This window comes from Metopolophium dirhodum, chromosome 2, assembly GCF_019925205.1.
Source record: "Metopolophium dirhodum isolate CAU chromosome 2, ASM1992520v1, whole genome shotgun sequence".
In the NCBI taxonomy this organism is placed as follows: domain Eukaryota; kingdom Metazoa; phylum Arthropoda; class Insecta; order Hemiptera; family Aphididae; genus Metopolophium; species Metopolophium dirhodum.
In genome coordinates, this window is record NC_083561.1 from 43,380,712 (window position 1) to 43,392,844 (window position 12,133).

The 12,133-nt window shown below is 28.5% G+C and overlaps 1 protein-coding gene and 1 pseudogene across 1 annotated transcript; one reads left to right on the top strand and one right to left on the bottom strand.

Moving 5' to 3' along the window:
- Nucleotides 1-8,017: 8,017 nt before the first annotated feature.
- Nucleotides 8,018-9,951, top strand: LOC132939016 (trimethylguanosine synthase-like). Its single transcript, XM_061006015.1, has 6 exons — nt 8,018-8,118; nt 8,493-8,603; nt 9,019-9,181; nt 9,241-9,372; nt 9,460-9,764; nt 9,824-9,951. Exons 1-6 carry the CDS (start codon nt 8,020-8,022, stop codon nt 9,923-9,925), a joined length of 912 nt encoding a protein of 303 aa, XP_060861998.1. The 5' UTR covers nt 8,018-8,019; the 3' UTR covers nt 9,926-9,951.
- Nucleotides 9,952-10,756: 805 nt separating this feature from the next.
- Nucleotides 10,757-11,505, bottom strand: LOC132939018 (holocytochrome c-type synthase-like; annotated as a pseudogene).
- Nucleotides 11,506-12,133: the final 628 nt, after the last annotated feature.

The window sequence follows — 12,133 nt, forward strand, 5'->3', positions numbered from 1 at the left end:
GACTATAGCTATTATTTTATGTACCTACCTACTGTTGACTTTCCAATATTATTATATTAAAGTTAATTATCAATATCTAACATGGATACATGATTTACTCGTTTTCATTATATATAGTTATTTATCTCATGATGATGACTTTTATGACATTATAACATATAAATACTACACATCTATGTAATAAAGTTTAATTTTCTAATCATACAATATCGTATGAAGCTATTTAGAATGATTTAATTTGAATAGAATCAATAACCGCCACTATGTGTCTAACAATAAAAATTGATATTATACCAATTGATAAATGTACAACCCATTTATACATTGGCTTTATATGAAGTATGGACTGCACCTATTTAAATTGTATTGGGGTAGGTAGTCTCAGTGTTTTGTACTAATATAGCCCTTAAAATATGTATCTAAATAATATATAAGACATGACGAAATTTATCTCGATACAGATAATTTAATAACCTGCATTTGCAAAAGTTTATAAATATTATATAGTTTTAGATTCTGAGCGAAGAGACGAATGTATTGATTTTACAATGATGTGTGTTTTTTATTTTTTTTATTTATTGTGTCAGAGAAGTTGTCATTATGGTTTGATTTTCAACTTCAGTATCTTGTTCGATGGGAAAATGAATGCAGTTGGTGCATTGGGGAGGTCAATGCACCAACATTATATTGTTATAATGGCAGTTGAAACATTTTAGTTAGTCGTATACTGTCGTTTCGTAACCAATTGCTAGCAGGATTGTATTATGAATAGAATATTGAATTCTTGATATTAAGCACTGCAAATGTATTAGTACCTTATACATTTTTTTCAATTATCACTGGATAAACAATTCAATATTGTATAAGTTATATTATTATACAATATTGAATTGTTAATTCAGTGATCATTATTGTCCTTTACGGCTTTACCATAAGATAAAACACATAACAAATTTCCGAGTTTCGTAAAAACTAAATCTACGAATTATTTTTGATACGTGTTCAAAGCAGGGACTGAAACCTTGATAATTTGTACGGTTCCTGTTCCTGTTCGGTTCCCAGAAAAACTAAAATTTAGATTTCGGTTTTTTTCGGTTCTTAAAAATAAATAATTTATTACCTGTTTTGAATTCTACCAACTTTTACGCTCAGCAGATCACGTTTAGCCTCGTTAATTTTAAAATTAGAGTGAATTGATTTCTTATAAAATGTAAAGATAAGAATATTATCTAGGGCATTTCATCGGCTTTTTGTTATATTTCTATAATAGTTATAGCCTTATTTGACGTTCAATATTCAGTTTAATAAAACCGCATTGACACATAGTACGTATATATCCCGGCACTGTTTCTATAAAAGGTAAGAACGCAAAAACGACTGAAATAATATTCAACTCGTGTTTTCAGGTCGGAAACACTTTTATTAAAATGTAAAATTAACATATTAAAATATAAATCACTAATTCGGAACATCCGTACTACGAATGTCACTTCGCACATACAATCATCGTACCTACGTTCTCATCGAATCACTCAGCGACAAAGCTACTGCCCGTGCCTGCGCGTACGGTGATGGTATAAAGTAAAATAGGTAGTATTGTCACCTCGGCACATCTTGCTTCACTGGCATTGGCGCATCTAGAGGGGGGCTTAGCCCCCCCCCACAAATATCCCTTATTGGTTTAGATATAAGCCCCTTATGAGTTATTTTAAATAAACAGTTTTGTTAGCCCCCAGAATTTTAACCCTACTGGCTTGACCTATGTCAATAATTTATAGCTTAAAATATTCCCATCTATATTACATATTATATATTAAATAATATTATATTGACGACTTTCTACAATATACGATAATACCCAATTAGCAATTTGAGATAGTAACTTTGTTCTGATTAATAATTGCAATCATAATCTATTGTAATACACTATATGTCATAGCGATATATTTATTATATATAAATAATTAATAGAGCACCTAGCAAATTTGCTAGATTTTGTATAAATATAAGATTGTGTTTTATGACTTAACGTTATTCACATATCCATTTATATATTTATTTTTTTTAATGTGATTGCATTAAAAGTAAATAAGTACTATAAAAAATAAGAAATAAAGAACTTATCATTAATATTAAAAATAAATCGATATTTTTGATATTTAAAATATTACATTCAAGTACCTACATTTATCATTTTATATGTAAATTTTAAAAATTCATTAAATATTACACATAAAAAAAAGTTTATTTGTGTAAGACTGTTACATTCTAAACATACCAATTAGATTAGATTTATTTATTTAGGAGGTTTCTTCCAATTATCATTTTTACTTGAACTGTTAATGAAAAAAAAATGTTCTGTGATATTTTAATATAGCATTTAGGCAGTGTTTTACAAGTTCCTTAAAAAAAGAATTCGTTCCTTTGAAAAATGAACGAGTTCCTTTTTTAGTTCAAAATAAAAGAAAAATTCTTATTTAATCACTTATGTTTTTTTTTTCATATGCATACTTCTTTAATTTTGAATTATAATATATAACTACAAGTATAGGTAGGTATATATTTTATAATTCTATTTTGAGATTTTCTTCAAAATTAAATTGTTGGCTAACGTATGCCGATTGTCTTAACGTCGAAACTCGATAACGATCACTAATATATTATTATATGCTTTATGCATCGTATGTATAGATTACTTATCGAATTTGAATCATACTAAAGCAGATATTATAACAAATGGCAAAGCGCAAAACGCAAAGCCATTTAATTTACCATGGAAAGTTATAGGTGATACTGTCGAAGATTCAATTTTCAAAACGAAAACACTAGAAAACACTGTCCTAAAACTGATAAAGGAATGACGGTAGGTGTATATTTACAATTTAGGTAGTGAACACTGAGGGTCGCGCTGATGTGTATAACTTCAGCTTTTTGTTTTCGCCATTGTTTGACACTTGATCAATGTTCTAAAAAAGAGCCACAAAATCAAATAGAATACAACACTGTTCACGAGCAATTCTTTAGAGTATATTATGTACGGATAAATAATAAATATTTATTTATTTATTTAAATATACACACTTACAGATAGTCCAGTGTTTATTAACAGTATGTTGATAAATCTTGAAAGAAAGACTGTACAACGTTCATTTTGAACGGGTTCATTAGCCATTGTTTTTGGTGTAGGAATTTTCATTGATTTCGACGACCTATCGTAGTTGAGCATATCCAACGGATCGACAAAGTCGTCTTCAGAACATTTTAGGGTATACTCACTAGATAAACACAAAAGCAAAACGGTGATAGAAATAACTCTCATTGTAATTTGTGATACCTTTACACGGTAATAATAATAATAACGATAATTTTATAATTTTGCTACAAAACCGTATTATAATGAAGGAACGACACGACCCATAACTATTAACTACCAAACTAGTAACTAACTAACTAATAAGTAGCTATTGACTATTGAGTAATTTCAAAATAATAATAATATACTGGTTATGTGACAAAACAAACTAACAATGACATTGTCTCTAGATAAATATTGGATTTCCTCCATAGTCCTTATATTATTTATTATTTAATCCTCAAAATTGATAATAATCATAGATGTATATATATACACAGTTCTATATATCTATGATAATAATACCCGCCGTTATTTAAATAACAATCATAAGATATATAAATAAACATTTGTAATGATTGTACATTTGTACTTGGATATTGCCATATTGGTTATAGTGTTATAACTAATTTATAAGCAGTATTACATAATATGTATATTTGTAAATAATGCATATTGTTATTTTATCATCGTTTGAAATAATTTATAACACTGAACACTATTATAATATTAAAGTTCGGATTTTGTAGGCATTCGAGTTTTTATTATATTGGTCTAAGACGAAGTTACATCAGCTATATGTTATTTTATTATTATACTTACAATAAAATGCATGCAGTTTGTTTTGCTTTTTAAGTTATAATTTTTTGAAATACTTTTTTGTGATTTTTTTCTTTTGAGTAAATATACTTGTAAGATTTTTAGTACCTTGTATAATCTGATTAAATAAATCCGGCACGCAACCAATACAATCTATTCTATTAATTTAATAATACCCACACAAAACGGAACAATTACTTAAACAAGCTACATGTAAAATAGGTTGGAAGCGTTGGTATTGAATATAGAAATTGTTGGGTTTAAAACGCTTGCAACTGTATCTGCGAAGATTTAATAACTTTAATTCAAGGAATCCTGGAAGATATGACATCAGAAGAGATGGTCTATTTAAAATTCACGCCCATTGGTTTTTGTTGATGTCGAAAAAAAAATTATAATATAGGTAAGTAGATAATCAATAACAAAAAATCCACTCTGTACTACTACCATTATAATATTATTAATTAGTTTATTTGCATATTTGTATCTACGTATTTGGTATTTAATTTAATTGCGCCTGTACTCTATGCCTTTGGATAAAATCTTTTATTGAAATATGATTACAAATAAATTATTAAATAAAGAATACTATTTTGTATTTATAATTACAAAATGTGTAGGTTAAATTTAATTAGGTTTACATAGTATAATTTACACATATCATAATATTATAATATGTGTGCAATAATTCCGCATGCTGGTTAACATTGTTTATGTATAATATTAGGTATATTATATATTAGCATAGTAGGGTACTATAAATAATATAGGTAGGTTACCTATAAAGTAGCACTGTAGCTGGACACTTCACTTATACTCTCAATATAGATGATATTTGTTCAAAATACCTACCTATTTTGGTTCTTTTTATAGACATTTGAAATGTGCTATAGATTTTTTCGATTCAGTATTCTAGCCTTACACTTTTACGGTTAAAATATTAATACTGGCTAAATGCGGCCCGCAGTTGTTGGGTTGTCGTTATATATCGTGCGTGCATGGCGACCGCCAACTATATCATTATTTATTTACTTAATTTTGACATTATTGTTATTATTTTTACGCCGCGCATAAACCCGCTGCAGATATTGAAACTACGAACGAAACTGAGCCAACACGAACACACAAAATAATTGTCTTCGCTAAACACAGTTATGCCGTATAGTGAATCCGTATCTATGAATCGGATTATTCCGAAACCAAAAGGCTCTCCGAAATGGAGAAGACCTAAGCCGTCCGCCGACAAGAATCGTTTTACGAAAAATCTGAATTTTACTGAGCCAACACGAACACACAAATTGTCTTCGCTAAACACAGTTATGCCGTATAGTGAATCCGTATCTATGAATCAGATTATTCCGAAACCAAAAGGCTCTCCGAAATGGAGAAGACCTAAGCCGTCCGCCGACAACAATCGTTTTACGGAAAATCCGAATTTTACTGAGCCAACACGAACATACAAATTGTCTTCGATAAACACAGTTATGCCGTATAGTGAATCCGTATCTATGAATCAGGATATTCCGAAAGCAAAAGGCTCTCCGAAATGGAGAAGACCTAAGCCGTCCGCCGACCAGACTCGTCTTACGGAAAAGCCGAATTTTACTGAGCCAACACAAACATACAAATTGTCTTCGCTAAACACAGTTATGCCGTATAGTGAATCCGTATCTATGAATCAGGATATTCCGAAAGCAAAAGGCTCTCCGAAATGGAGAAGACCCAAGCCGTCCGCCGACAAGACTCGTTTTTTGGAAAAGCCGAATTTTACTTCGCGTACCGGAAAACTGGTTGATGTGTTGTACGGGCGCCGTCACTGCAACCCCAGAGACGACATAACTCTGCTGTGCACTTACTTCGAAGCAAATAAAAGGTACTTACATATTATTCTTAACAGGAATGTTGGAAACAATTTTTATTATTTTCAACACCTTATGTGTCAGGGGTGACTCCAGAGATTTGTATTGGTTGGGCTAAGTCATAACTTTCAGAAAACTATAATATGTTTATTTTTACAAAAATGTACAATTTTTTAGAAATATGATCTTGGGGGATTACGGCCTCTGATACGTATAATTTGATCGGTTGAGTAAACAGATATTTTTTAATTGAGGAGAGATTTATTCAAGCAACTGATACAAGTTCTTAAAATAAAATAATCAGGTAGAAATTATGTTAATAGACATTTATTTAAAGTAATGGTTTTTTTTTTGGAAAAGTTTGGAATTTGGAGGTGAGCTTCTCCTTGACTCTTTCCCCGCAGAACTACACTTCTAATTTACATCTATTTTGCAGTTTTAAATATTTTGTCTGAGTTATCTGCATAGTTAGCTGTACCTATACTAGCGGCTTTTAAAATAATAAAAAAATAAAAATATTTTGTTCTACATTTTTATAGGCACGAAAGACTTCCAAAGGGGTCGAAATCATTTGTAAAAAATAAAACCTCTAATGTTAACTTCTATTCAGATAAACGCAAACGTCGTACTACTAATATTGAAAACGAACCAAGCTACATGTTGTAAGTAATATTTATAATTAATTTTGTTTAAATAATTTTAATTGAATAAAATGACTTTAAAAATAATGATGTAGGTATACGATTTTACAATACAGCAATATTAAGTATGAAAACATGCTAAAATGACTATTCGATCATTTTTTAAAATAGTTTTTCTTTTCAAAACTGTATACATTTTTACCGTTTATCATAATTTATAATATAATATTATGTTGATTATTGATGCATTAACGAGTATATGGACTATGGTTATTATTGCCAAATAAATCTATACTCAGACCAAAATTTAATAGGTACATTAATTGTGTATAGGTATTGTCTAAGGCGGAATCGTATGGGATCAACCAAATGTTCCGCTTTACAGAATAAAACCGAACAATTTTGGATTATTAAATTCGATTCTAAATTGTATATAATGTTATTATTATTCTTTTACATAATTATAGTTTATAATATTTATAATTTTAATTTTAAATGTAGGTATTGATTAATTTTTAATTGTTGCAGACTTTTTCAAATGTTCAAAGTTTTCATTCATATCTCGATAAGTTGATATTTTTCATTCAATTATAATCTTTTTTTTTTGGCATTTTGATGTTTGAAAGAAACGTAACTATGTACAAAATAAACTGTTCGATGTAAAATTGTTAGTGCACAACTGTTTTTTCACAGCTACGAAAAATTTTATTATAAAAATAGATAGTACTATATGGTATAGGTACCTATATAATTTTCGGCTTTTGTTACACCCGCGCGTATCGTGTTTCCTGCAGTTTACTTATGCATATAGGCGCAAATTGACTAAAGTTTTTGGGGGGACTCAAGCCCCTCCCCATAGGCATTATTGCTTAGTACCATAGAATATAAAAATTAGTACTAATTACTAGATTTTGAACTGGGGGACTTAACCGACATTAGGAGGGACTAAGTCCCCCACAAGCCCCCCTCTATTTGCGCCAATGCAAAATTTTTACTATTACGGGGCCTACAAAATCGTTCGGTTTTCAACTTTTAGAAAGGATCTGTTTTTTTTGGGTTCGACGTGCAGAATTCGAAGCTATAGGAACACACGCCGGGACCAAAGAAGAATTCCTGATTCGATAGTTCATAGATATTCGTTTTATTCAGGGTCCGCTTTAGACAATTGTACTATAATATAATATTATATACCTACCGTTATTTTCAAACTAAATACTTACATAGTTTATTATGTATAATGAGTTGAGTTGTATATTAGTTATGAAGTTAACAGTCTGTTATATGAACACATAAACCAATCAAATGAGATTTGTATTTAGTTTATATAAATTAAAAAAAAATATTATGGAAAAGCCGAAAATAATTGGCATTTTTAACAGTATTTATTAAATATTACTTTATAAAACAAGTACCTGCATGGCTACCTAACCTAACCTAACCTGTATAGTATCTTACTGATGGTCTTATGATTTATTTTTTTTTTTGTTACAGACAACAGTACGATAATCCCTCGGAAAAAATTAATGCTGTTCTTAAAGATCTAGGTTTTGTGTGTAATAGTGATACAATGTATACATTTTATCCATCACAGATATACTATTATAAAGACTCTCAAAAGCATATTACCAGATATGGTCAGAAAAGTTATATTGCACCAAAACCAAAAGTAAATATATGTTTTGTTTATTTACTAAAATATATTAGTGATAGAAAAATTAAGACTGGTGGGTGTTTAGGTAATTAATTTTAACAATTTTTTTTATACAATAAAAATAGAAGTTTGGGACAAATTTAATATTTTAATTTGTAAGTTATTTAGTTATGAGTTTGATAATTTATATTAATACTACATATTTATAAGTATATAGTTTATCTGATTTAAAGTAGAAATCAAAATATCAATAATTACAAAATATCAAAAACAATAATATTTCACCAATACTTATCATTATCACTGTAATTTATAATTATTTATTTAAAAATCAAAATATAAACATACATTTTATCTAACAATTTTTAAATATTATGTTTTTATTTTAGAATTCAATAGGTAGTTCTGATGGATATAATCAAAACGGAAGACATCAAAAGCCGATTCGTTCTAAAACATACCCGGAAAATAATCGTTACAACAAAAACTACAAAATTGAAGTATGAAACATATTTAAATTAATATTACTTTTAATATTTATCTTTTTAGTTAGCTCTTGAGTATAATTTCAAAATTTTAATTCCATTTGTTGTGCAAATAATTAATCATCAACTATTTTATAGCTGAAATTTAATACACATTACGTTGTACAATAGTTATTGTAAAATTCATAATATTTAGAACTTTCAGCAAGTTTATTTTTTTATAAATAATCTTTGTGTATTGAGTTAACTTTTTACCATGCAAGGTTAATATGTATAAAATTATGCTCTGTTGTCTATATTATATTGAATGAAATTCTATAGCTTCTTGAAAAGTATTATATTATAGTATATTATTAAAATTAATTATGGAAAAAAGATGGTGTACAAGTATAAAGTTAAATAAATTTAGTTATTTATATGTATATTTTAGAATCATCATCAAAATTCAATAATTAAAAAGACTTACTCAAATCAATTGAATTGCCGAAAAAACACCAATAATCTTCATCAAGATAAACAGTTGCCTATTAAATACTGGTTAATGAGGCACTTGTTATTTACAAATTTTGATCGCGGTATTCTTTTGGACACAGGTAATTCAACTATTTTCTGTTTAAATCTTATGTTTCTAAACATTGTTTTATATTTACAGAGAGCTTCTATTCGGTCTGTCCGGAGGTATTAAGTTATCATATAGCAAAGCGTTGTAAAAATAACATAGTGTTGGATCCTTTTTGTGGAGCTGGTGGTAATATTATACAGCTAGCAAAAACATGCAAACGAGGTATTATTTTTACAATGTTACATAATATTTAACTTAAAAATTAAAATATATTAAAATAAAGATTTGAAAAAAACTATTTTTGTTTAGTTATAGCATGTGATATTGATCCAGATAAGATAAGATTAGCACGGCATAATGCTGAGATATATGGTGTTGCTCATAAAATTGATTTTGTAGTTGGTGACTTTTTTCAAATTTACCCAAAGTTAAAAGCAGATGTAGTATTTATGTCACCGCCATGGGGTGGACCAGGATATTCAATTGAAAAAAGCTACAGTTTAACGTCTATGTGTGACAATTATTTCGGGGGAGGTTTTGGTATTTTTGATATTGTTAAAACTATTGCGCCTAATATTGCATTTCATATGCCGAAAACCACAAATATATTAGAAGTAAGGCACATGACGTATGGTGTTCAATATAATCTAACCTTTATACTATAATTTTTCAGTGTATGTGGTTGGCAAATGATTTTGGTAAAGTGGAAATTCAGCAGAATATTATTAATGGAAGACTGAATTCAATCACAGCATTCTATGGAGACTTTCACTAAAGTATCTATGGAGACTTTCACTCAAGTAACTGACAGTTGTCAGCGAATTTTGAAAATATTCTTTGCAGTTTTTGATTATTTATATTTGATTATTAGAATAAAGTTATTTCCAAATTATTTCATTATTTTAACGAGTATTTTATTGTAACAAATTAATATAATTGTGCAACCATCATATATTTATTGATATATTATAAATATATAAAATGTATACACTGCTAATACAACAAAATTTTATGTTAAAAAACTATAGAAAATTAAAAATTATACCAGAGGTTGACATAATTTATACCAATTTTTGATTTTTAGTAACTAAATGTATTATTTTGATTGTCTCGTCAAAATAATAAAATAAAATAGATTTGGGTTACAAAATAAATGTTCCTATTCCAACTATTTTATTTTATTAAATATTAAAAAAAAAAAAATTTCAACTGAAAAGTAGTGTATTGTGAGAAGATGAATTTATATAATATAAATATTTTAATATATTTTTTAACTCATTGATATAAAATAAAATCATACATATTAAAACAATACAATTGCTGAAATTTAAAACTAAGTTTTATAGTTTATTGACTATTACATAAAACAAAGTTAACTCTGCGTATGTATACATTTCATTAAAAATATTTAATCAATAAAATCATTGAATTGAAAAAATAATATAATAACAAAATACCTAAAAATAATGTATTTGTAGTGCTAAAAAATACTATACTTACTAGTTTAGTTTTTATCTTGGTATCTTTTAAGGATTGAAATAGTTAACTTTTAATCAAGGAACCTACTATACACTATACAATAAAAAAAAAAATGAATAATTTATATTCACACATTATCATTGCTTCTTAATTGTTATATTTTATTTGCAATATTTCTTTCCATTTCAGCTTCTTATCGCCATCTCCAATAAGCTGCCTAAAATTGAAATGTTCAAGTTAAATTATAAAGTTTTTTTTTAAATTTTGATTAAAAATATATTTACTTTTGAACAATCCCACACGCACCAAATGAATCTAAGGCTGGCCTTACATCCAAAACAGCCAGTTGATATTTATTTGGTGAATTATCTGTACTGTAATAATCAATAACATATCGTACTTCTTTACCACAACGGTCTACTATCCAATCATGTCTATCAAAAGGTAGTTCATATCCCATCCAATTTCGTATTTTTGCTCTTGGAGAAAAATGTTTAGCTTTACCACCAAAGCTTTTCAACTTTGGATTCATACATTCACTTGCGTGGAAAGCTTCCCATTTAGTACCTCTCGCCAAGCAAGCTCATTGTTGATGTTGTGTATTTTAATTTTAACATCCATATCTTTTGGTGATAAATCATCGTCTTTCCAACGCCACCCTTTTCGTAACATTGCATTCCAAAACATCTAAACGATTTTCAAACAGTTTTTAGTAAAAAATATTGTATTATATAATTTTATTATTCGTTTTACTTGAGCTGACGGATACACCCAAAAGTCACCCTCTCCTTCTGACTTAGGTATAGTAGATACTTCTCGTTCTGTTGGTAATAGAAATGGTTGATCCGGTGCTGGTTTTTGATTTGGAGGTGGCATCTATGAGTATAATACATAAATTATATAAAGATTTCATAATTGATTTTAAGTTATTAGGTATGATGAATGGTGAAGGTTAGATTAAGTACTGACAACCACTGTCGGACTGGCTCGAAAAGACCCAGTCCGCGATTTAGAAAAAAGGGCCTCCAACAGGCAAAAAAAGGCGAATGTTTTTTTTAGCCCAGAAAAAACGTCGCTTCGCTCGCAATCCAATTATCATGTACATGGACAATTTTTTTTTCAATACATTGCCATCTTGCATAATATTTATCATACAGCCATATAGGCACAAATAACTAAATACGTACCTAACTAAAATTCAATCATTTGATATATTAACTGGTTTAACTAGAATTTATATTGAGCATATTCTCAAAAGTTATGACATTTTCTGCAGGTCCTAAGTAAATTGGTGACAAGATACCCATCAAACTGTTTTTATTATCAGACAGGGGAAATCCCATCTATCCAGACATCTAACCACAAAATTATGCCACTGGGGGGTAGCCCTATACTGGCTACACCACCTGTGACATCAAACATTATAAAGAAAAACACCGATTCGAATTGTGTCATATTGTGCACGAGTACAATAATTATCCAAAATATACCTAAATAATTCAGT

Coding starts and splice junctions, on each gene's coding strand:
- LOC132939016 (XM_061006015.1), top strand. CDS start 8,020: ATGTATACATTTTATCCATCACAGATATACTATTATAAAGACTCTCAA. Junction 8,604..9,018: donor ACAAAAACTACAAAATTGAA/GTATGAAACATA, acceptor TGTATATTTTAG/AATCATCATCAAAATTCAAT. Junction 9,182..9,240: donor CGGTATTCTTTTGGACACAG/GTAATTCAACTA, acceptor TTATATTTACAG/AGAGCTTCTATTCGGTCTGT.